General features: G+C 38.9%; 1 protein-coding gene across 1 annotated transcript in view; it reads right to left on the bottom strand.

The window, feature by feature from the left end:
- The window catches only part of TRPM3 (transient receptor potential cation channel subfamily M member 3), a 446,509-nt gene that overhangs the window by 15,775 nt on the left and 403,567 nt on the right, over positions 1 to 27,167 (bottom strand). Inside the window, exons 18-23 of the mRNA XM_059833677.1 lie at positions 26,179 to 26,346; positions 25,076 to 25,201; positions 18,597 to 18,737; positions 13,632 to 13,760; positions 11,282 to 11,533; positions 6,448 to 6,622 (exon numbers count right to left, since the gene is read on the bottom strand). Coding sequence (XP_059689660.1) covers positions 6,448 to 6,622; positions 11,282 to 11,533; positions 13,632 to 13,760; positions 18,597 to 18,737; positions 25,076 to 25,201; positions 26,179 to 26,346 — 991 coding nt within the window. The remainder of the gene's footprint in view (positions 1 to 6,447; positions 6,623 to 11,281; positions 11,534 to 13,631; positions 13,761 to 18,596; positions 18,738 to 25,075; positions 25,202 to 26,178; positions 26,347 to 27,167) is intronic.

The raw sequence follows: 27,167 nt of genomic DNA, 5'->3' as shown, positions 1-27,167 counted from the left end.
CTTTAAACTGTAACACTAATTTTAAAGGATTTTTTTCCACTATTAAATAAACTGTTTGTTTAAAATAATTGCTCCCAGGAAACCAGAAACAGAAATTTTTCTGTGAAAAAGGACAGAGAACTCAGGTAGGAGGCTAAAAGTAGCAATGATATTCTTTTAGGATAATGAAGATACTTGTTTACATTTAAGAAATTAGAATTCTGTTTGTAGGGTTCAAGAAGACTTTGTTATGGTCACCCAGGACAGTCTGCCTCCCCCATTCAAGCATGTGGAGTCCCCAGCACGTCTTATCTCCTTGTTACAGTAACCTGGGGTAGTTCGCTTCCCCCTCACCAGCACATACCCCTGCATGGGCACCAACGTGATGGCCAGCTGCAGATCTCGGAGTTCAGACAACACAGCACCTGCATTACATCAGCAACTTTGCTAATGAGCAGAACAGGACATTGCATATGCACGATACGTTAATCAACGCAAGTTTTATTACCCACCCCTGCGGTGCTTCCCCTCGAGCTTCACTCCCAAGCAGGGCTCCACTGCGTGGGGTCCCCATCGGATTGGTGCTGGTGTCCCGGGGCTCCCACCGTGGTGACGTTACGCTTTCCAAAAAGCCAAAGCTTTCACTTGCTGAGTGCTGTGCCTCGTCCCTGAGGCATCCACACCTACCTTTCATGTGTTTGTACTATGTGCAGTAACCTATTGTGATAACAAACTTTTTCAGAGCACAATTTTAACATGTATGAAAACATACTAATCTTTTTACATTACAGCCTTGCTTTAACATAGAGTACTTACTTCTAGTGAAATGTTTTGCTGAAGCAAATTCTGTTAGTATAACTATATGCCTATTTCAGGTAACTGAAAAGCCCAATCTGTCTGATACCTACAGGCCATGGGATAAAGATTGGGCATTAAGTTCTGTACTCAGGCTTTAGAAAATAATAATTGGCTAGAGTTTTAATTTCAATCACATTCATTAACTTCACTCAGCTTTCTAATATTGCATCCTGACATCTGTGGATGTACATATTTTTTGCATCTCTTGTTTCCTTTTTCACAATCTCCTCCCACACTTATTTTTCCTTCCTGGCTCCCGTTTACAGTTTCCTGTATGGGCCTTTCCTGCTACATACCTAACCCTTCCTCTTTCCTGGCCAGCAAATATTTGCAAAGCAAACAGCAGTAACCCATATCTCTGTGTGTTTCAGGCCTAAAGTGGCGGCAGAACTCAGGGAAAAAATTGTTTCCCTGCTGTAATTACTGTCATGACATGGGCTGTGCTCATTTTTACTGTGTATTGGGTGGAGGGCTTGGGAAACAATGCTTGCAAATTTCTGTGTCATGACTCTTTCCCCAGCTGCATCCTTCGAAAGTAGTTGTGGGAAATAATGGAGAGAGGAAAGTGCATAATTGAACAGCTTTGTTACCAAATAGCTTTTTGCCTTTGATGAAAACTTCTCATGTAAAAATGGATACCACTTTTACAATACAAGTTGATTTGTTTGAAGTCACAAGAAACTGTTTAATGGGTTCATATGATTACAATTCTAAAGAATAAGGAAACGAATAAGTGCGTGTTAACTAACAAACAAACCCATCTTTTTTTTTTTATTGAAGTCTGGACATTTTAAATGCACTTTCATCACCCCAATTATGAGTATATTGGCACCTTCCAATTTTCACCTGCACTGAACCTAATGGATGTGAAAGCATTTTGTAACTTTTTAATGAAATGTCTAAGCAACCTTACAAGCTTGCCAAGCTGGTAAATATTGAAAAAAGACTAAGCGAGCTGCCTAGTGCTGTCCACTTCTTCACTGACAGAGAAAATACTGAACTCTGGGAACTCTGAATCTCACACCATTGCTCTGTTCATCAGCAGAAACATCCAGGGAATTGAACAGTGTCTCATTACTTCAAAAAAGTTGCTTTAACTACAGCATCATAACCTTACATGTTGCTTCTTGCCCTCAGCCACATTAAAAATTACTTTGAAGTGTCCATCCAATCTGCTGGTATTTTAATCATAATTTATAGTAAATCCCTGTATTTTTCTTGTTGTCTCTAGTGCTTTCTCCCTCCTCCCGCCCCCCCTCTTAAAAATATCCCACCAAATGAAACCCAAAATATAACCTCAGAGGAGTGCTAGGAAGGGGAATACTACTGCAACTCAGGCCAGAGAGACAAAATTTTATCCTCTGCCTTTGTCTAACAATGCTAAAAATATTGCCTGTGCTGCAGAGCTGCAATACAGATGCAAAAAAAAAAAAAGGGGGGGGGGGGGCAAAAAAGCACACAGATATGACTTATTCTGTTTTGTGCAAATCTGCTCTGTTTATTCTAATTCCAGAATGGTCCATGCAAAGGACAGCCTTTACAGGAAACTCCTACGGAGACATGAAAAGCATGAAACCTCTAAGTTCACACAGAATTTAGTGTAAAATTTTCTTTTATACTAAGAAACCTTCAAGAACTATATTAAAAAAAAATCTAACAGACTAAGAAATTTAAAGAATTTTAAAAAAGTCTTTTGTAGTAATTATACTTTCCTCTTAAGTTCATTGGGTAGTTAAAACCTGTGTATAATTGTCTCTCATCTTCTGAAACAACTGCATTCTGGTTACTTGGCATGCTTCCACGAGAAGTGAAAGAGAAGAAGGCCTCATCTTTTTCTCTTAAACTATCTAGGTTTTTCCAATAAGGGAGTAGGCACAGGGAACAAACTCAACTCAGACTGAGCTTCAGATTCCAGATGGCATTTGAAATACTGTCAGCTGGAAAGAAAATCCAGATGCAAATCTGACATGTGAGACACCAGGGAAATCTGAAAAACAGCCCAAACAAAAAAACCCAAACCCATGCTGGCTAACAGCACTCTCAGTTGCTTTGCCTTCCGAATATAGGAAAATGTGAGGTCTGCTGCTGATTTTCTGTGGGTGACTGCCATTTCTCAAGTTGCCATTTATGACATTTATCTACATTTTTTACCAAGCAAACTCATTCCCTGAATAATCCTTTCTTCTTCAGTATATCTCATATACTTCTATAGCAATAGTATTCTGGAGGGGCCAGATAGCTTGCTAAGGTGGAGCCAAAGTTCCTTGCATGTGACAACTGAGTTGTGAGTTTTTTGGCTAAAATTGCCAGCAATAGTGCCAAAGTAAGAGAAGTGAACTGAGGAGAGATTTTACAGCATTCATGGATTTCCTTCCGGACAGGCAGGTAAGAAGCTGGCTGCTGCCCCGTGCATCCCATCAGGCAGCACAAGGCTCAGCTGGATTAGGAAAGGCAGCCTAAAAGTGAAGTAGATGCATATACCATCACTGGTTCCCTGACCCAGATCTCCCTTCCTCCCCCAGCTGATGCGGCTGTGATGAACTGTCAGTCTGAGAGGAGCTATTTTGAGACTGGTTTTGCTCTTTTCGTTGAATTTGCCTGAAAATTTGAACACAGTTCTAGAAGATTTACTCTGCTTATTTTCCCCCCATTTACAATTGGTTGATAGTCAGGCATTTGTAGGGATGGAGTATTTATGTACATCGCTGATAATAAATGACACCACTGAATAGTGTATTCATACTCCCAGAAGTGAGGATATAATTCTGTCCCCACTTTTGAGTTGAAGATGAGATCACATGCCAACAGGACACTAATGCACACTCCAGTTAACATACGTATTTAAAAAATGAAATGAATACAGAAATTATGGGTCAAAAATGTAAATGTATATGACATACATTATTTTAGAGCAAGGCATTTAGCTAGTGTTTTAACAGTGCAGTGTGTTGAGATAAAAATCAGAGTAGACCCACTGGATGGACAGGGTGCCAGCTGGTGAGATGGATCCAGACATTGTATCTGGTCAGCCTTAATGGTATGCCTCACAAATCAACAGAAAATGAAAAAAAAAGAAAAGTGGGTTAGAAGTTTTAGAGTAGCATACTTTCTTTGTACATTTCTCAAACACTGGGATAATCTCCAGGAGCATGGCTCAAACGTATATGCACTTCCAAATCAGCACTTTTGCTGAATCCCAAACTTGCAAATAACATTGCAATATCAAACACCAAAATATAAAGGAAACTGCAAAGAAACCCTTTTGGTTTGCTAAAATAATAGTAATAAAAAAATCTGCTCCAAGCTATAAAGTCCAATTGCAGTTTAGAGGTAGCATAAAAATTTTAGAACATTTATCTTATTTGAGAAAGTACAAACACTGTAGTACTCTAACATGAATACAGTGGCTGATTTAGCTTAGAACAACTTGGAAAATATATATAACAATAAATTTCCAAATAGTGAAAAAATGTAAGTATAGGAAAACTTTTTGGGTGACAATTAGGTCATTTTGATTGTATAACAACATCACCAAACTATTTGCTCATGCTCCCAGTCTGTTCCAGAGGTAACATTTTTGAGACAATGGAGCCTCAGACAGACATGACATATTGCACATCTTTCATGCTGGAAGAGTGGCAGATTCTAATTCCCTGCATCATCTGTCTCTCAGGAAGGAGGAACTAGGTCCTGCTTTTTATTTTGGCATCATCACTTTTGCGGCAACTTCTAGTTTCCTTGACACAGACAGAGCAACAACATGTCTAGACTTAGAGCTGGAGTTGAAACCATCAGGAATTTTGCTTTCCCTAAGCCTCAGAAATAATTACGCTGTATCTTTTTGCAAGGTTTAAATGTTGGGCATCTGAATAACACACAAGACTACCCCTAAATCCTCATGCAAGGGTATGGAGCCTGCCACCCTCTTTTTATACTTAAAAACCGTGCTTCATTCAAAGACACTTCAGTTTCTCAGGTTTCAGGGTTCTAAACTATAATCAGCACTTCATTAAAAAAAATACCAAGAACTTTTTATACAGCCAATTGCCATGTTTGTTGCACTATGATAGTTACTTAGTACAACATCAATAAATGGCCACTGGTAGAGGGACAGACAGAATTCTGCGTATGGAAGGAAGTCATAGTTTGATGGAATAAACCTTTATCCTTCTATTATGCTTTTGGAACAAGATGAAGTTTTACACCCCCAGCTATGAATGAATTTTGGAATGGAATGAATTTTTAAAAAGAAAAGAAAAGGAAAAAGGATAAAAATGAGGGAATCAGGTAAAAAGCTAAACTCAGTGAGAAGCTTTGTGATTTTAGGTATTTATTTACTTCCTTGCATGCCATGCTGCCTCTGAAAACAAAGTGGGGAAGTAAACATAAAAAAGAGGTTTCTTCTGTATCCACATTAATGATTCTGTGCTAATCAGGAAGAAGAAATGAACATGGAACTGCTGAAATATCTGCCATGTGATATGTATACATCTGTCCATCTGAAACTCTGTTAAGTTGGGGGGATTATTGGTGATATAGAAACATTTATTACCTTAACCAGCTCGGGAAAAATCAGCACCTTTTTTCCATTCAAACTTGGTCAATGCTGAACAAGCAGAACATGAATTATGAAAACACTGCCCTTTCCTAAGGTGGTACATAGAATAAAAAGGAATATCCTTAACAGAGCTTTAACGGATGCCATCTGCCACTGGAAAAGATACGCACTTCTAAATGCTGCTAAGGCTTATGCATATTTAAGTAGGAATGATGAACACCAGTTGCATGTCAGTGTTTGCTAAAGATAAGTTGTTTTGCGATTCTTAGTTTGTTCATCTACCGCATCATTTCTCATGACCACCCTGCTCCTTTGGCATAATGCACCCGGTGGCACCAGGATGTTTACTTTAAATAGAAAACTGGCATTTTCCTGATCACCAGCCAAATGAATCCTGAGGAGATAGTATATGAAATACTGGCTTTCGTTCTCTTTGCACTGATGTGAGCACAGTCTTGTCTTCCAATAAATAAATAAAGCAAAATTCTCATAAAGGATCGATTGTCCCCAAATAATTGCATCACATGGTTTAGTGTAAAGGTGGTGGCAGTGGGTAGGTAACAGAGAAAAGAAAACACATTGGATTAGATCCTCGTGAAGTGCAGGAGCTGAAGGTCTAATCCAGTATTATTAGGCTTGATGCTCAGTATCAAGTTAGGTTAAAAGTATTTAGGTCTAAAATCAAACCAATGGATGAGAAAAAAGAAGTGACATTTTATGCCCCAGGTATACCAACGAACTCATGGTGGATACCTGGGATGGTATCCCTGCCACCCAACTGGTAAAAAGGAACCATTTAGAACATTCCTAATATGCAAGATAATTTAGCATTACAGATTTCTGGTTAAATAATTGTGAAGTGATGCCAGAAGCATGTTCTGAGACTGACACCCCAATATTAGCTGAAAAAATATTTTTGTGACCATTCTCTGTAATGAAGAGTTCCTCTATCCTGAGCCATTTATTGAGCACACACACATGATGTAGTAGGACATCATCTGATCAAAGTTGGATACCTGACTTTGGAGTATGAGAATCATAAACTTGCTTACGGTCTATCTGGTCTGCAAACACTTCCCCATAGATCATCCAATAAGGCATGTAAAAAATGTTTTTCGCCAGCTTCCATGAAGGCTCCTCATTGGGGAAGAGAATAGCCTGTCTTGCGACACCAAAGCTCATCAGAACCACCAACATGATGATGACAAAGTACATCATGTCTATCATCTGAATGTAATGACAGGAAAAGAGAGAGAAAGAGAGAGAAGGGACAAGAATTAGAACAACTTATTTGTCCATATTCCTGGTATTATATGCTGAAAAAAAAGTTTGTAAATCTTAGAAACAGAATTTTCAAAACAAATTTTGAAAAGCTATTCTCAGTTTTACACATAAAAAAATTCATTTTCGAAGAAGTGAAGTGGTATTGTTGTGTACAAGCTACCATCTGGTCATACCAGTTGCCTGATCAAGAATATAGGTTCACTGGAATCAGCAGCCTGGTCTGGACAAGGGTCACAAGAGGTGAATTGTTTATAGGCATCTAGTGGCAACTGTACCAAAACAAAAGAGCTGACGTGGATTACTTTATTGACTGGTAGTCATTGTCTTGGAGAAAAGGAAGGAAGCTGCCGCTAACATAAGGAGTAACGGGTGGCAGAACAGACTGTTACTGCAACATAAGGGACACCATGGTGGTAACCAGTGAGAAAGGAAAGCTGTGATTCTGGCTGGACTAGAAATAAGCTTGGTGAGGGAGTCTGACAAAGTCTATGTTTAAAAAAAAAAAGAGTGGATAACACAGACACTCCATTCTTCTCCATTGTTGAAGGCCTTATTAGCATATGCACAAGTTAAATTAGTGCTTGCAAACAGTGCCTACCCATTCAAAATGTTCCTGGAAAAAATGGGACAGCAATCCTAGGAGGTGCTGAATAGAGGCTGAAGATTAGAAAAGGAGCTGTGCTAGAAAAGACCCTCCAGAGAGCAGAGCAAGGGGCATCAAGCAGGTACAGCAGAGATGCTTTATAACCCAAAATGAATGTGAGAAAAATGGGAATCCTGTAAGGTCCCTGGTAAGATCCCTTTAAAACCTTTAGTTACAAGTTTACTTGTAGGTCTTTAGTTATACGGCTTGTTATGACAGAGCTGTTTTTCACAGCTTTGGATGTAACTTTTGCCTCTGGCCAAAACATGAGAGAGGAAAATAAATGCCTTAAAGAATTAAAAAAACAGACAAGTAAATCACCAACATTCCTATGTTATTCAAGCATTAATCTCTCGAGAAAACCTGACTGAAGAGGAATTCCAGATCATTGTACCTCAGAGAGCATCCTGAAATCGGAAAGCTGCATAATTACATTTAGTTCTACTGCTTTTAGGGAAGGAATTTGGAGATGAAACCTGGTTTCTCCTTTCTTCTTTGATGAAACTTTGTTTCAGGTAGAAATATATAACATGATATGATGTAATATAATACCTATTTTAAAGTGTCATGCAAGCAAATAAACGTAATGAGTATTTGGTGGCAATTTAAGACAATTTCTTAAACGATTCCAGTGTTTTTGATCAGGAATCACACAGGTTAGACCTCATGTTGCAGGAAATAAAATTTTCAGTGCTATTCTCTATTCAAGCTGCATATTAGCTTTTTCCCTTCTTCAACTGCATATCTTTCTAAAACCTCAGTAGCGTGCCTGAAATCCGGTTAAATAGATGGGTGAGTTTCCACGGACTCTAAAGGGCACTGTGTCAGGCCCTTTGGCATGTAGGGTCAAATTACAATTGCTATTTTAACAAGGCAATGGCCATTTCAATCATTCTGAAGAACTTATTAGTCACCTGTTTCAAAAAGTGATAAAATGAGGAACTGTTGGTGTGGTTCTATAAACAAGCTGGCTCCATTTCCCCTTTTTTATTTGCAGAGAAGCTAAGAAAATGTAGACATTCCCACACAGTAAGGGAACTGATATACCTCTGACTCTTGACATGCCACAGTGATTTCATTTCATTCCCAAATAAAAGGGGAGTAAACCTATCACTGTGCAGAGATCAGAAAAGCACATTATAAGAAGTATATTCTGTTACTGAAATTAGTAGATAATAATAAACTTGGTCATTCAGCTTCCTCCTCCTATCTTCACCTTTGCTTCAGCCTGTTACTTTTAAACTGCTCAAGCCTGTTCCTGCCCCTTGCTTAATTTCACTTGCATATTTGTTCACAGTGCCCAGAGGTAAAACCTGTTACAGCCATTTTGTTGTATACAATGTAAAGGCAGGTGAAGAGAAAGTTCCTTAACATTGAAAAGGTGGAAAGAGTGATCTTTTTCCTCCTGAGTCTAAAACTTATTCACAATAGAAGCTCAGGATAAAAGCTCAGGCATTAAATATGACCTGTTGAAGAACTCAGTAGCTGTGATAGGCTTACTCTGTAGAAATATGTATAATCAGCTTGATCTTCTTCATAGTACTGAATGGTACTTGCAAGACCATGAAGTAAAAAAGACAGAACCCAAGGAGGTAAATGGACATGTGATTTAAACAAAAATACACGAGGGAGCCCATTGCAGCCTGGAGCAAGCAGGTGCAACTCCCAGGGAAGTCTGTGCATTACATAAATGTGCTGGCCATTACTCAGGGGAGTAAGTTGGCCAGAAAATTGATGTGAGAGGCAAATTTGTGTAACTCAAACCAGTTGGGCATTGCATGTGTGGGCAAAGGGGATGTGTCAGAGTTGCTGAGTGCATGGAAAGTTGGATGAGGTATGAAAAATCAAATAACAGGAAGGCTCAAAATAAAAGAACTTCCCTCCTTTAACTGTTGCCCACACCTTCAGAGTACTCTGGTAGCTAAATTCAACACCCTCTGAGTGGGTGCTGAGCCTGCTAGTGATTTTCCTGCATTTGTTTTCCTCACTCAACAGAAAGTGGAGTGAGGCTTGATTTGTTATACATGTGTGAGGATGACAAAGGAATGGAAATTATATTATTTTGCTGATTTCATTGGCTTCTTTTCCATGTTGACCCCAAGAGAAAAATAAACCACTGTTTATACTATTGGTGAAGCTGGGCTCCTATCAGCCATCTGTAACACTGACTACTAGAAGTTTGTTATTCATGGCTAATCTGTTTGTTTTTGAACTGGTTTTCAGACTGCCTTTGCTAGCATCACACATCTGAAACTTTTTGTGCATGGCACCTGTGAAAAATACAACAGAATAGGAGGGTAGTTTTATTCACTGTGTATTGTGTAAGCCCCAGTGACCACCAGATCCCTTGATGGAGGGACATAGTCCAGGTGGGACAGGAAAGAAACAGATGATAATGCAGTGTTTTCCCTTTGGTTTTTGGTCCTTTGTCTTGTCCTGCTATGCTTTTACAGTAACCTCCAGCAAGAACTGTTGAGTGTTTTCACCTCTGCGCTCTGGAGCTCCGCAATATCCATCCCATCAACATCCTATTGCCTTCCTTGAAGGAAGGTAGCACACTTCAAAATCCCGTTTGCAGGATAATGCAGAACGATTCAAAAACCACATTCTTTTGTGTTTTCATTCTATATATATTTTTTTTTTTCACTAAGTTGTTCTTTCTTTGTCAAACCCACCACTATAGGTTTGGAGTTGAAAGCTGGTAAATTGAAAAGATAATACAATGGTTCTTCAGTCACATGTTGGGTAGGGAGCCTAACTGGATATATATTTTGCATTTCAGTTTTATACCTGCTTAGCATCACTGAGTTTGTTGTGACTAATATAATATCAAGGGGGGATTGTAGTCATCCATGCATTCATATAAGTCCCCTTTTCCTATGATAGTGAGGAGGGAGGGTGGCTGGGTCTTTTCTTTAAGGACCATGGTAAGGCAAACACAACAGACAGCCTACCTGGACTTGCTGATTATTGTCCATGTAGCATTCAGACAGCAGTAATATTTGTATTTAGAAAAGTTAATATTCAGTTTACTTTTTTTACTAATGCCAGCTTCAAGGGATTTTTATTCTATTTTTAAAAAAATAAATCTTAAAACCCAGAATGCATGAAACAGCCATGATTTACATAACAAAGGCTAAATAACTTTATATAAAACATGGGCACATATATTAGCTACATGTGCAGGTGCTCAAGTATCAGGTACATGTGCATGTGCACCTGTAAACTCAGCCACTTTCTTTAACTCATATGAGCAAAATGCTGCTTTAATGCAACATTTCTACTGAAACTTAAAAAGAAAAAGCCAAAAAGTCAAAAGTTATACACCTGACAGCAAATATCTCTCGGTTCATCCTGTATGCATTTGCTATTACATAAACTATTCATACTCCCGCCATGTTGCGTACACGTGATGGGGTCAGGGGACAGAGGCTGCAGTTATGCAAATGGATTTCTCATCTCACAAGGACACACCTGAACAGGAAGATGGAAGAACATATGGATATGGAGCGAACTATAGAAAGGTCACAGTTTTAATCATAATTGTTATAGTTTTGAACATACCACGCCTATTACAACACACTTTGAGAATCTAAAAGTACCAAAGACTTTTTTTTTTACTTTAACAAACCACCCTCCTTTACAACTAGTTAAGAATTAGCATCCTTTGTATTTTCTGCAAATGAAGCACAGAGGTGTAGGATGGATGGCTTTGCTGTTGAAGAGAGATCTCAGAGAAAGACAAGCAATACATCATCTAACAGAATAGAGAGAGTCTAAGCCTCAATTCTGGGGGTATATGCTGAGGTTTTGATTCAATAAGGCACTGATTTCTAGCTTATATGAAAATGCTAAAGTGTAAAAAAATACAGATAAATCTGCGGTGATGTCATTGGCCAAAGACATTGAGTCAAAAACATGCTGGTAAAACATAGGAGGAGTATACCAACTTCTCTTACCATTTTCCCAATCATCATAACATATGGTCCCAAATACTTGTTTACTCCGAAGATGTCTAATAAGCGTATATACCAGTAAATGATGTTAACACAGTATATCACTCGGCCATCGCTCCGGAGTGGCAGATCTTGCAGACGAAGCACCATCCCAACAGAGAACAGGAGGATAGCTATGAGATCAGTAACATTCCAGTACTCCTGGAGCCAAACTTTTACTTTCTGTAACAGTTTCCCGGGCTCTGACATCAATATCTGAAGGACAGAGGACATGGAGAGGAAAGGAGCTGAGCTGCCTTAATTTAAGCTTGAAGAAATCTATAGTAAACAGATATGTGCCACACAGGCCAAAAGCAAAGCTGATAGATTCCTATCACATAAATATCTCATGGACTCTCTGATTTTTTCGAGAAATCTTCCATTTCAACCATTCTTAGCCTGTATCTATGTGCAAGACACTTAAAAGAACAAGGAGGAAAACCTCACTCGCTCTAAAATCCCCCCAAAATCAGAAGAAATATATTTATATCTTTCTGTTTTTCAAATTTATTGACCCTACTTAGAGTCTTGGAATAGAGGGAGAAATACAGAAAGATATTTAATCAGAAAATTCACATTTAAAGAAAATTATTCTAGAATGTGTATCAAACTGTCAAGAAATAACCATAAATGTCTGGATTTAGCATTTAATCCAGAGAGATACTAGCTACTACTTGGACCTGCTTTTGGAAATTAAGTTCCACAGCTGAGAATATAATTAACAGAAATAATTAACCTTACCTTATGAATTTATCGTCGTTCTATTTGCAATATCATTTGGGAGACTTGATTGTTTTCCTGAATTACCGTTGAAACTATTCCTCAAGTGATTTCTATGAATAATTCCTAGCTTTTAGTGAGTTAACAAGCTGTTTGTTTTAATTTTCTATATTTAGCCTGAGAACATTTGAGCAGACTCATACAGTTCCTTAAAGAGATGAATACCATTCTTATAATTTTCTTATAATTCATTTTCAGAATGATTTTAGGCTCATCTTCTGTGAACAGTCTCCAACATCTGCTTAGAAATCTGTTCCAACAAATGTTCTTGATAAACTTTTGTGGAAAGGACAATTTGGGGTGAATGATTCAACAAAAATGTTACACACGATTCCTGCCAGCAGCCTCCCACCTACTGAGCCAGTGGTGCTTTGCCTCCATCAGTGTTGCAGAGGCCTCATGTTGCTACTGCCACTGTTTTCCTTTTTGTTTTGGTTAGTAAAATACACTCATTATAGGCCACACAAGTAGTGTCTTTTGCTCTGTTCTTTTTATTTATAATGTAGAGTTTACTGTGCAGTGTTTGAAATCTGTCTTTGAAGTCTAAGTGGCTGTTGCCAGACCATTTTTAGTCTAGTCCTCAAAAGCATTTGCTGCAGAAAATACAAATGTAGATGGTAACAAATTCAGCCCAGGGGTACAAATGTGCTGTTTCAGCTGAGGTCAACAGGACTCGCACCCACTCACATCAGGGCTGAATTTGGCCTCTGGTGTCATTGTAGAACAAATGTGCATTTGGCCAAGTGAAAAGGGCACAGCAGTATCTGCAAGTGGGAGAGACCATGAGGGGCAGAACAGCTTCACTCTGCCTATAGACTGAGCACCACCTTAAATGCTCTGTCTCTGCTCTACGTGTCTGTTTTAGCATCTTTAGGGGGATGCATGCTATTGCTTGACACAATTAGCAAAAATTTCCAAGATTAAAAGGGGGAAATCCTATCAGAAATGTGCTGCAATATTCAATGTGGATCTAAATTTTCTCCTAGTTATGACTGGTTTTACTTAAAGCCTTTGCATGAGATACTTGGACAGACAAAACAGCTGTAAATTTTGAATGAACTCTATTTAGCGTGTGGTGGGGATTCGAACATGGGCTTTTCAGTTATCATACTATTGCCATGTCTCTGTGTCCATTCTGTTAAAGCATATCACCTTTTCCTCTCCCTGAAACGTACTTCAGTTTCTGGGCCACATTTCAAGGAATACAGCTGAGCTTTAAGACATGTCAGAAGACCACCCCATAATTGTGAATGCTATTAAATGTGCATCACACAGAAATCTGAACAGAGAAATTCCATGGCAGAAAGAGAAAGAAAGAGAGAGATTCTTGATTTTAAAATGGAGGAAGACAGATTCTTTAGTGCTGTGTTTTTAACAATCCGCCTACTTTTCTTCTTCTTCAAAGAAAGCAATTTTATGATAAGCCTGTTCATCAAAAATTATCCTGAGAAAAATAATAAAACCAGACATTAAAATGAAAAAAACCACACTTATTTCTTTTTTATTCTGTCTTTCTTGGTTAGGGTGATTTTACCTCTCTCATCTTCTCTATTCCCAGAGTGAAAATGTACGAGATGACAATCCATTCCTGTGTAGATGGCCAGCGATCCATCTTCACTAACACTATATAATTGAACAGCATCAAGTAGCCTATGTATGCCAGCTGTGAAGAAACAAAATTAATATCAATAGTCACTATATTTATTTGATTGAGCCAGTTTCTGGGGTATGATTTGATATTCCTAATTCCACTGTAACCAGAGTTAAACAGACAAAAGAAGAATCAGACAGTGTTCTGGGTTGTCTGAAAAAGATCACATTAAATCACATATGGTGTGGAATCTGCAAAATACATGCCCAAAGGTCCTCTCCTCCATGTACATCTGCCTCCCCAACAAAATAGTATTAATGCAGTCCCCCTGGATCATCCCACAGTGATGGGAACTCTGATACCACTATGCTAACCACCAAACTAAGTTACCTATGTGAAGCTTTCTCTCTCATCTGCTTCTAACACCCTTTACTCCTCTAACACCCCTGTGTTTTTTTGGCCTGTTCACCTAGCCTAGGCTGACTCTGGCATTCCAAATCCTTTTTGCACAATCCTTTCCTGGAGCCCAGAAGGTCCTAGGTGTTGCTAGAGGTCTTTCCACCCAGTGTAGTACTGACCTAACCTATACCTTTATTCCTCTCCAAAACACTGCTACTTCTACTTACATTGCTGCAGCAAGTAGCCAGGCATAGCCGTGCATTCATTTGCCTTATGTTATTTGCAAGTTTTTACATATAACTGTGTTGCTTTTCCTTCTCTAATATATCTACCTTCTGGTCTAATTTTGATAAAGTGGGAAGTGTGTATTAGGTTTTTAGTTTCTTTTTTCTGTCTTTCTACCTGCTGAATGTAATGAAATTGTCAGTCAAAAAAAAGACAAGACAGGCAAATTACATCATCAAGTTCATAAAACTCAGAGAAACCTGAGTGTCACACTGGAGCATGGGCTGTAGCAAGGGTGAATGGCTGTGGCTGGGGTCTGCTCTGGCCAGAATCCAATTGCCTGTCTACTTTGCTTTTAAAACAGCAGTCTTACAAGAAAATGCATCTTAAGTCAAATTTAAATCAGAGAAAATTAAATTCAGGTCTGTGCATGAACATTTTAGTCCTTGTGGCAGAAAGCTTATTCCGTACATCTGTATTTCAATACAGTTTTTCTCTCTCAACTGCATGGTACTCACAACTATTATGTACTTGGTGTCAGACTTAAGATGAAATAACCACAGAGTGGCTTGAGACTTTTGGGTAGAATTATTTCAGTGTTCAGCACCTCACAGAACAGGACTTATTGTTGTGTTGTATTTGTTACAGAACATCACTTCTGCTCTGTGTAAAAGCCACAGGGTTCTGGCTTTTCTTCCAGTTGCTGATTTGAAGGATGCTTGAGAGAATTCTTTGCATTGGCCATAACTATCAGCACAGAGGAGGCAGCCAGTTGAACCACTGCTTCTTGTCTACATAAAACCGAGGAGGAAATGATCTCATTTGTCTTTCAGTTTGTGCGTGTTGATGGATTGCAACGCTCAGGTCTAGAGACTGGTCTTCCCTTAACACTCCTAAAGGAAACAGAGAGCAATATTTACTTAGGTCAGCATAGCATCTAGGATGTCAGCTGAGCCAGCAGAAACCCTGTCTGGGCAGGCAGAACTGGATGCACACCTCCCTAGCTGAAATAACACCTTCTACTATAGTGCAAAAAGCCGGGTGATACTGATACTTTAACACCCCTCCTCTTAGCTCTTATTGAATATTAATTATCAGCAAACCTTATTAATTTGGTCTGACTCAGCGGCCTTTGGTGCGTATTTGCAGTTAGTATGGCAAAACAATAGGGACATAAAGGTTACAAAGATGACAGAAACCACAAGACCCTCAGAGGGGGCTTTTGCTGCTTCTTGGTTTTCTTTTGAAGTGTTGTTTTTTTTTTGTTGTTGTTGTTGTTTTTTTCTTTTTTTATTTTTTTTTTTGGTCAATCCAAATTTACTGAAAACTGCTGAGAATTTTTGCTTGGCAAAAAAAAAGAAAAGAAAAAAAGCATCTTGATTTAAGAATAAAATTATGCTGAAACTCTACCACTTTAATGCAAGAAACAAGCCCTTCAGATAGTGAGTGACACCCTCCTTCTCCCTCCTCAGACCTGTAACTTGCTTCTGCCTTCCAGGAGGATGTCCTGATCCCACACTGTGGCCAAACCTCAGTACAGCTGCCCATGCTGGTACTCAAGATTCTTTGAAAGTGCTACTACACAAGTAGCTGAACCCTCTTTTTCTTGCTTTTACATGGCTTGACAAAGAGCTAGGGGCTGCCTTTTTCACCCTTGAAGGCAGTACCTGAAGAAACTAAGGAGAGGAATGCCTGATAAGAAGTTTCTAGGGTGGGTTGCTCCCCACCCTCCTATGGATGCTGTCCCATTCTATAGAAAATACTCGAATACTCATTGTGGTAAGGGACAAACCTGGAAATTGTACCAGCAGGAGAGTGCTTCAAGAGGGAGACTACCCCCTCCTTTTCTCACTGCAATAATTAAATGATCATAAAGTGAATAGGTTCCAAAATGCAAAACTTTGGACAAAGCTATTTTGATGTTTAAAGGATGACTCTTACTCTGGGTTCAATAACCTCTGCAGCTATTCCTCCTCCTCAGAGGTAGAAATGTGGCCTCTTACATCCTGCTAGCATCTCAGCCTAAAGCTAGTAGTTAAAATGGGAAGGACATCCTCTTCTCCTCAAGAAACCTGTGAGATGAAAACTTTGAGTCATGGTTTTCAATGCAAAATCCACAAAACAGACCGAAGTAGTTGACTTTTGAAACTACTGCATGTCTGGAGACAAAGGCTAAAGTTTTTTTTTGTTGAGAAAAAGCTGCTTATTTTGGCTCATCTGCTGAGCTTGTAAAAAGTGTGATAGGCTGTGCAATTTTAACCCTCATCTGAAAGTTGTTTTACTTCTGGTCTCCAGGAGTTTCTCAATATACCCAACTGGTCAAGCACTGCAGCCAGAATCCACCTTAATTTGCTCTTCAAGTTTAGTGTAGCCAAGATCCAGCTTTAATAAGCGACCTTGAATGAGACCTGCCTCAGGACATAAAACTGTAGGAACAGGTCTAAATGGAAATGCAATATTGATCTTTTTCTCTCATTTCAGAATTGACCTAACAGGGGGAGCCAGGATGCTTCTTTCTCTTTAGAGTGTAAAGGCTTTTCTGGTTATGCATAATACATATTGCAATTGATAATGAGACTAGGCTGCTGATGAGCAGTTTCTAGACTCTTTGGCCTGATTAATGTTCAATGGCCACAGAGTTCAGCAAGTAGTTACTCCAAGCTGCCGAACTGGAGCTATTTGCTAGTATAAGATGTCCACCACAGTTTAGTCTCTATTGATGTGAGTTGTTCCTGTTGTCTGTAGACGCATTCCCTGGATCTCAGCAAGGCATTTTTTCTTATAAGAAGTCATCTTCAGAAGGATGCATTCTTTGTGATTTGCTGTGCATTCAGCAGAATGATGGAAAATATAACTGGGAAGGACCACCTGAAATCATAGGCCAATGCCATGGTGCTGAAGCAGGATTAATTACGTAGTGGACATATGTTTTGATAAAATGGACTCACTAATAACAGAAAATCTACCATCTCTTTACACAATTTATGACAGTACTTCTCAGAGCAGTTAGAAACTGTTTCCTAACATATTACCTAGGACTGCCTTGCTGCAATTTAAACCATTACTTCTTGTCCTATTCAACAAGGATTTGGAGATTATTCCATTTTGTTCCTCTCTGCAGCTACTTACACATATTTGAAGACTATTACATTCCTTCTGCAGACTTCTTTTTTTCCAGCAAAAACAACCTCACTTCCTTAAATCTTTACCTTTAAGTAATGCTTTACAGACCGCTTGAAACATTTTTCTTGTTCTTTTTTGTGTTCTTCAAACCAGTCCATACTTTTCACATGATGCAGAAGCTGAAGTGGGATAGAATATTCCAGCCAAGGAAATTGAAAGGATTACTTTCTGTGTTCAGTTTACTTTTTGATCTCATTCTTCTACATTCTATTACAACTTTCAAATATAGTAATTAATCTCTACTCCATCATCCAAATTTTGAATGAAAATACCAGATAGCACCTGATGTAGGAGAGACCCTAATGGAAACCTTTCAAATCCCTGCTTCCAGCTTGATAGTGAATAATTAATATCTACTCTTGAGGACTAACTGCCAAAAAGCTTTGTATCTTTGTAAATTTAATATAGCAGTTATTAATTTATTTGTGAGAATACCCTGTAAACTTTTTGATACTGTCTTACTTTAGTCAAAATATATGACATAATTTTTTTTCAGCTCTATCTGCAAGGTCTGTTTCTTTATAACACAGGGAGATTTTACTGATTTGACATAATTTGTCCCTGAAAAATGTACATTAGCTGCTACTCATATCTTTGTTATCTTGTGGGTACTTACACAAACACTTTCTCTGAGAGACACTCTGCAGACTAGTCAAAACAGAACAAAGAAAAAATGTTCCAAGAAAAGATGTGCTCTATCTGCCTCTTTTTTTCATCAATTACTGTACAATTTGATATCCTGATTCAGCCCAGCCTCCCACTGGGCTTACTATTGGGAGCTCTCCTATTGGGAAATCTCCTATAGGGAATTCCTTGGGAGCACTGACTGCAGCAATCTGCCACCTATTGTTGTATTTGAAGAAAAACATACACAGTCATCCAAATTTTAGCCATTAACTTCCTGAATGAAATGGTAGTCTTTAAAACTTAGACAGGTTTGCAAATGCTAGCTGACCTCCACAAAATATTTTTATTAAACTAAGCGTGGGTAAGGCCACCAATGCATGCAGGTGGAGACTTTCAATGAAACACACAAGATGACCTTAATCTAATTTCAGTATTTGTCCAAACAGTAGTAATATAACAGGAAAGATTTCTTACTGTGTAAAACCAAAATTTAACGATGGGAGCATTGTAGAACTCATAAATCTTTCTTCCAACTGGGATCAGTCTGTGCCTGCTCTGAACTTCCTCTTCCTCTTTCTTTCTTGCGGACTCTCCATTCCCTCGTCCCAGCATTGCCTACAAGAAAGGACATTTCTGTGTTTCTTTCTTTGTGAAAGAAAAATTAAGAAATGTTTTGAAATTTCAAAAAGGAAACTGTTCAAAACTTCTCTGATTTCTTGATCTTTAAACAAAACCAGGTGACCATAGCTAGGTGTAAAATGCTCTGTTCTCAGATAATCTTTTTTGCAGGGAAGCTGCTGTTTAATACTTTGTAAACCGAAAAAGCAATGCCTTGGCAGCAACTGTCAGCACCAGTGTGAAATCCTTGACTGGTGCACAAGAAATGAGATGTGGAGAACATTTCTCCTTTTTGCTGTATGGACAGCAAAATTTTTACTTGACAACAGCTTTTTGTGGTGTACTTCTATACGACAAACAGATGCACACAGAAAACAGGTAAGTTTTAGTTTTAAACAAAGAGAAGTTCATAAGGCTGAGACTGAGAGAGAACAACAAGGGGAAAGATGAGTTGGCAGTTGCTGGACTGGAAGCAATGAAGCCAGTGACTCTTTTTGTGTTGATCACCGGATCTGTCACAGGCGATGATCCCACAGTGAACTTCACATGGATGTAGAGGACTGACCAGTAGAGTTCACTGCAGCATTAAGGCCTTGGATTCAAAGATCTTTCTACATGATTGTAGCTTCTTCCATAATGAAGTTCCAGACTGCTCATGCACTGCCTCTGTCAGGCTTGAGCTCACTGTTACCATTACTATTCAGACTCAGTGAAGAGCTAGGCTGGGCTCCAGAAACACATACTTAAGAAGTCCTCAGCTGTAAGTGCAAACCTAACAGGCAAAAGACAGTAATACTTTGTTTGTTTACTCTTAAGTTCATGGTCAGCTTCAGAGAGGTGGAAGGAGTGACGAAACTATATACTCACTGAAGGTAATGCTTAAAAGAAAGTGTTCCTTTGTATTTAGAGTACAGCGTGATCCATTAAATGTTCTTGCGGAAACAATTCTTTTGTGAGTAGTAGACTAAGAATGGATTTTATGTCACTGTGCCCTCAGCAAGTTCTTACTATTTAGTTTGTGGCAGCACCTATAGATTGGAGCACTCCTGCACATGAAAGCAATTGCAAGAATTGAGATATAACTGTCCTATCAAAGTATGCAGGGATTGTGTAATGATGCTTTTATTTAAATGCTTCTATAATGTTTTTCTACAGGTAGATCAAAGCACTTTTGTACTTTTATGCTAACTGAAGCAAAATTTCACCATCCCTGAAGATAACATTGTTCTCATCTGCAACTTAAAAACATGGAAAACTAAGCACCTAAAGAGAACAATTAGATGCCAGACATGTTGTCTTTCAATAAAGAGCTCCTTCTTTTATCTATCTCTGTGCTCTCTGATTCAACGGGATGTTCAGCACATACTTAACTAATCAGCTTCAAGTGAGCTATTTGATCTGGTTCTAGTGCCCTGCAGGAACAGGAGATGCACTTCTCACATATTTAAAAGTAAGAATCACAATCTTTCCTTTTCTTCCTGTTTCTAGGCCTCATGTGGAGCTATTCATACAGATCTTGGGTCCTGTAAAATAGTAATTTGTGATGATAAACTCTTGACCACAGTTTTTTCTTTCAGTCAGTGTAGATATTTGTAACATTATTAGGATCGTGTATGGTCCTAGATGGCTCCTGCCTAATATTTCTCTTTCATTTCATTTATGCAGTTAGTTTTTTCCTCTGGTATTATTACTTTCCACGTGGTCCCTTATATTCTTGAATTTGACTATGCACAGATATTGCCCTGCACATTCTTAATAAAACAGAACAAAGATTCAGGACACAAGTATACTGCACTGAAACTGATCTGCTGAGATCCTCTTAAAACTGTAGCCTGCTTTGATGAAGTTACCTATTTCCTTTACCTTTTTATGCCTGCAGATTTCTAAGTTCATTCCCATAAATGCAGATAAAACAACGCATATTAAAAAATTAAATAGACTTCCTGTTGATTCTTACAGAGCACATAAAACTCCTTAAAAGTCCATCAAGAGTTTCATAAAAAAGAAAAAAGATGAAGTGGCTGTTAAGCAGAGGAGAAGGGTTCTTACTAGACAAGTAGACAGTCTGCAGGAACATGAGACTTACTGAGTATAACTATCGTAGCAGAGATTACACAGTTTTCACAGAACCCCAGGTGTTGTTACCTGAAGTCTACAAAACCAAAGTGATTCCCTGATCTATATCAGGGATGGTTTATTTGGGAAAAAAAAAGTGGAATACAATCTAAATGTTTTGGGAAAATGATAGCCCAAGGCAGCACTCATTTCTTTGCTTCTCTCTACCTCCTGATGCTCTTTTAGGGAAAGCTCCCATCTGGTGCTACAGAGTTTTCTGTAGCTTTTCCCAAGGCTTTGTCTCTGCTGTCCTCTGGTGATCAAGAATTTTGCAGCAGAGTGAAAATGCATTCTGGCAGCTTTAACAAATGAGCAGTGCCGTGCTTTAGTGAAAGGGACTATTTTACAGAGCTTAAATCTTTCACAATTTTATATATATACTAATTCTGAGACACCCTTAGCTCTGACTGGAATCTGAATTGTGGATGTTTTTAGGATGATGCTCTTTCAGTACCTGGATTTATGGTTTAGCTCATGGATGCTGATTTCCTGTTCACTATTGCTTTCTTGTTGATAATGATACTGTAATTTTATCTTGTTATAATTATTTTTGAATTAATTGTATTGTATAATGCTAACCTCTACCCTCTGCCATGCTACAGATGGGGAATTGCTCTGAGATGGCTGGAGATCAGATTTGACCTGATGTCCCTGACTGTTAATTATATCACAGTATTAACAAATTGAAAAGCATCCCCATTAGAAACATACAGAAATAATCTGAGTGTCTGTATTAACAGAAGAGCTGCAACGCTGAATGTGAAGAAATGTGTTTTCACTTGGAGGGGAAGCAATAGGGTGGGAATAACTCAAGGCACTGCTCTGTGTGGGCGGCATCTCTTTCTCTAATACACAATTTTGTCCATGATTCACCATGAGTCATGCAAGGTAAGCCTGACAGCAGCTCAACTACATTGTAAAGTACAGTACAACTGCATCATTTTAGCCGGAGGGGATTGATGTGTGCATAGTTTTTACATAGAGATTTTTCTAATCAGGATTCTCTTTGTTTGGGGTGTTTTTTTGGCCAGATTTTGTTTTATGTAATTGAGGACCATTCACTGATAAGGAACCAGGACAGTTTTGGGTTGTGCATTTTTGCGTTAATATATGTTAATGATCCTATATTTATCTGGTTTATAATTAAATAACAGGAAATTCAGTCCTGCTAGAATGATCATCTATTCGAATTTTATCCTCAGTGAAATCTACATGCTACAGATAGGCTTACCCTGTATTCACACAGAACTGGTGTGGAAATGTACATAGCTGGGTGGATATAGTATACCTCTCTCTGCACACCCCATTGTATTCTATGCTATGTATGGAAATGCTGCCTCTGTGGTAGTTGTTCTAGGGTTACCAATCTCTGCCTTGAAATACTGGTAGGAAAAAAGGTTTAATGCCTTTGAGTTACAGGTCTGTGAAAAGGGACTTTGCATGTGCTCAGTGGTTCTTCAAGGTGAATACAGAGGAGCAGGGCTAAAGTACCAGGAGCTCAGTCACCCTGGCTGCTGAGCATGATGAAGGACACAGAGAGTGCCAGGGCAGTTGTGTGGTGGTGTTATGGGGGGTTTCCAAAACCCTCAGAGAAACGGAGGGAAACCCCTTCTTATGGAGAGAGCCAGCACTTCTGCCTTGTGACTTCGGGCAGTGTCTCCCACTGCTGTTTTCCAGACGAACTGAAGGGGTGCCTTGCTGCTGGCATGTGAGATGCTGCGAGCACCGCCCCCCAATGGGATGGGCGAGATGGGCCAGGGGCACGAGGACACTAGTCTTCAACCTTTCTGATCTTAAGAATGGTATTTTTAGTGATATAATACTCGGTTAGTTCTTGCCATGGAGAAAAGGCTAAGCATACATACGACAGATGAGCTAATGTGAGCCTAGAGGGCAACACAATTAGCTTTGCTGCTGCTGAAAAGTCCTCACTCAGACTCTTAGTGATGCCTGTGGAAGTCCAAACTTCCTATTTGATGTGGAAAATTAGAACAAAATGAGCAAAACAACAACTGAAACATCTTCTAAAGGACTTAGATGAGTTATTCTGTGTTCTGAAATAAGACCATTTACTGGGGAACTCTAATGCCCAACTAATAAAGCACTGAATAGGGATAAGGATGCTCCTAGTTATGGCTTCCAGAATCAGTGTTATTTTGTGAGGAAGGTAGACTGCTGGAGTTTCTGACTGACCTAAAAATCAGTAACTAATCAAGGCCCTGGTCAAGACATTGTACAACTACAAAACCTCCCTGGCCTTTAGACTTTAGCACCCTTCTACTCCTCTATGTCTAATATTCAGGATTAATGACTGGCAGCTCCATGCATAAATTGTGGTAAATTCTTTGATGCTGAGGGAGTGGTGATGAGAACAGTATTCAAGCGTGTTTTTGTGAGTAGCTGCTGTAAGGGAAGTCTGTTGCCTAGCATCTAGGTGTTAAAGAAATGTGTGCCCAGCACTGTCATATTATCTGTTAGGAAGTTAAATGCAGGTGTGAGTAACAAGTAGTTTACAGTGAATAACATCTTTATAGTATATCCAAATGTTCAGCTACGCACCAGATACTTTGAGAGGAGCATAAAACAAATATATACTCACATACAGATGCACCCATGTGGAGACTTACTTCATTGTTGCTATAGTCTGAGTGATCACATTATTCTGTGCAAATGAGGCGTAAAGTAGTGCAAAAATCACTGTGGCCCTGTACCTCATCCACTCTGCACAAGTGCAGTCCGGAGGAAGAAACTGACTCTTTTGGCCTATCATTAGTTACCTGGGCATAGCAGTGCAGGACACACAAGGCTTTGTAAGAAATTAATGAACAGACCTTGACTAGATGTGATCTCTTTATCTTAGCAGTGCTTTTATAAAAACGGATATAGGTGTAATATTATAAGAATACAGAGACTTGAAAAGTATTCCTTGGGAATGATTAGAAATAGAGTTAGGTAGGTTGTTTGGATGATACATTATTTGCCAGAAATGAACTTTTGAGGTGTCCAAAATGATTTTTAGTTCATTGACATTGTTTATTTAAGCTTTAAGCTGAACAAAGCTCAGAAATCCAAACCATGGAAGAATTCTGAAAATATTTTAAACAATTATATGCCAATTAAGTAAATGAATACAAGAAAACTGTAGTAATCACCAAAAAAAAAAAAAAAATCTATTTTTTTGTCCTGAAAGGAAAAAATGTGGAGACAAATATGCAGTTCATTCTGAATACAATAGTTGCAAGCTATGGTTAGGGTGAGTGACTGATCTATTGAAGTAGAGTTCAGCAATTGATTAATCATTTGTGATATCACATCACAATCAATTATTAATCTTAATGAACTATGAATAAGGTATCCTTAATATAAGTATGGCTAAAGGGACTTCACAAAGGCACTTCCCAAACAGTCTTGCAGGCATCCTCTCATCAGTGGAGAAGAGACTCGACCTAACTTATGTCAGACCATTTGACTAAGGCTGGAACAATGCAAAACTTCAATCTAAAATATTTTCTTATATTTAAAACATGTCAGGTGGGAACACTCCCCCTGACATGGTGCCTGAAGGTGACTAAATGTAACTGGCTATAGCATCTAACCACAGAAATCTATGCAAAGGTCTCTTTGCTAGCAAATCATCTCTATTCATGACTGAAGCACACCTCAGTGAAAAGTCCTAAAGCACAGTATAGACTATATGCAGAAATATTAAGTAGTGTGCCAAAGATATTATTTCTAAACTTGCTGGACTCCACAGAAACAGTTCTTATTTTATAGAAAAGGCTGTAAGTGTCTGAAACTTCACTAGAGTGATGCATCGAATTTGAAGGAGTTAAGGGCAGAGTCAATGATAGGAAAGAGCAATAGGACTGTCAGCACGTGAAGGGAGAAGGGAAGTAACGTCTAAGACTCATCTGGAAAAGCAGATCCAGTTCATACATCACTTCCTTGTAGCAGGAGTCAGAAGGTAAAAAGGAAACAGTATTGTAGACAAGAAACCAGGAGCTGGGATAACTGCAGAGAGATGGAAATGACTTCCTCCCTAAATTTCTCCCCATTGCCAAGAAAAAGGCAGCTTGCAAAGTGCTTATTTGATTTGAATAGGCACTTCATAAGTGGATCAGAAGCCAGGGATAGTAAATTGCAATTAATAGCTAATGAGCGGAGAATGGCCCATTGTTGCTATTCTGGCTTCTGGTCCTTCCCAACGGCCAGGTTCTTGCCTGCAAACGGGTCCTGTAGGTGGGTCTTGTGGGCTGCTCCTTCGGCTTGCCTGCATATTGGGTCGTGTAGGCAGGTCCTTCTGCCTGCCTGCAGACGGGATCCTGTGGGCAGCTCCTGCTGTTTGCCTGTGGGAAACAGTCTGTTTTTTTTTTTTTTTTTTTTTTTTGTGTGTGGGTTTTTTTTTTTTTTTTAATTTAACCTGGAAAATCCCATTTACTTCTATGCCTCTATCCTGACCTTGACCAACTGGGGTTGAGTTTTAAGCCTTTCAGAGACACCACAATCAAACCCAAACCAAAGCAAGCCAAACTAAGCTAAGGCATGTCTGATAGCTCGTATGATAATTGCCCAAATTAAAAAGTGTCAAACAAGTCTGAGAAAAAGAGACTGGAAGTAGGTGACTTGTATAGTTTTCAGAGCTTTAGCTATTGGATTCTCTTTGTGGGACAAATTATGCCTCTAAGGCTATGTTACTAATACAGACAAGTCCTTCCTTACACAATTCTGCTGGGCTGCAGAAGGTCTTACTAAGGGCTGAGCTGTCTAGCTGCTTGCTAATGTCTTCAGTGGATTAAAAACTCCATGTGTGTATGTGTGAGAGGCAATGACCACAAATTCATAAAGAATATTGAAAAATGTTTTCATAATTTTTCTTGTCTGTTTGCACACCTACTTGCCCTCTAATGAAGTTAACCAAAAGAAAAATAATAATCTCTAGCTTCTACAAATCTTTGGGCTTTTCCACCCAAAGGAAGACTTAGCAAGCTTCTTTTCTACCAGAGAGGCCCACTTATCTATCATGGCTGAGTGCTTTTAATTCTGAAATCTCATTAATTTATTTCAGACAACGTGGCATCAAATTGAATCAAAATCTGAGGATACTACATCACAACATGTTGCTTCAGCATCACCATGCACTGCTGCAACATCAAGACACAATGATGCCGGCTTGTCTTGTTTGAGTCTTACTGAGGAGAGGGGAGTGTTAAGAGTGGTATCCTATCATCTGCTAAATTTAGCCATCAGACAGCCTGCAACGCCCACAGAGGTGGGAATAACAAATTGACAGCACTGAGGCCGGTGATTTATTGTCGGCACTTACAGTGAGTTCCATGTCCTCCTCCTCTTTTTCTTTCACTGGCTTCTCCGGTTCCTCTGGCTCCTTCTCTTGAAGATGGATCTCGTTGGCCTGGGTCATGTAAGGCATATCATCTTTGTTCTTGAACTCCAAGCTGAGGATTGAAGGAGGAAGTAGAATTCCTAGAATTACCTAAAGCAATAATAATGATAACAATAATCATCACAAGTAAACAGATTACAATCATGATGGTTACTTAGTATCAAATGGAACAAGTTGCTCAGGACATTTAGGAAAAGAAAGATATGCATGCATGTGAGTTTCTATGACAATAGAGCATTTGTCACTTGGGGTAATGTTTTCAGAGCTCTGTAGTGAAACAAAGCATGTAACTTCTATCAGCATTGCTGTGAGTGCTATGGCTAATTGCCTCTCCTGAATATTTTATCTGCTTTCTCATCAGATGTGTATTGTTACATACCAGAATATATTTACAAAATATTACATAATGGCAATGGCAGGTGGGACCACAGGGATTCAGACCTTGGACCTGCAATTTTCTGCCTTTTAACATAATAGGCATTATCAGTGTAAATGATTCACAAGCAGTATTAATTTCTACAGAGAGGGTTAATAGGTCTCAAGCTCTGTGTGTCCATACTTAACACACACAGGTAGTCAAGGCATAAACGTGTGTGGATCTGAGGAGATAAGGCAGAGCCAGCAATAGCAAATGCTGATGTGCTTAGCTATGCGGTCCCCTTAGATTTTGCTTTAGTAACCTGGCAGCCATGTAATGCTTACATTAATGCCAGCTTTTTCTTTTCTGCCTTTCCTCTCTTATGATGTGGGAGTGCAGAAACCATTAAAATTACCTTGTGTGGATATACGCAATGAACGATGCTTGCTCAGTAGTATAATTGAAGAGATATCATAATAATAGAAAAAGAAGTGGCCTGTCTGTATTCACAAGCACAATAGCTTTTCCTGGTTTTGCTGTAATCTCATGGAAA

Source organism: Gavia stellata, chromosome Z (assembly GCF_030936135.1).
Source record: "Gavia stellata isolate bGavSte3 chromosome Z, bGavSte3.hap2, whole genome shotgun sequence".
NCBI lineage: Eukaryota > Metazoa > Chordata > Aves > Gaviiformes > Gaviidae > Gavia > Gavia stellata.
The sequence above is the reverse complement of the archived record's forward strand: the minus strand, read 5'-3'. Positions and strand labels throughout refer to the sequence as shown.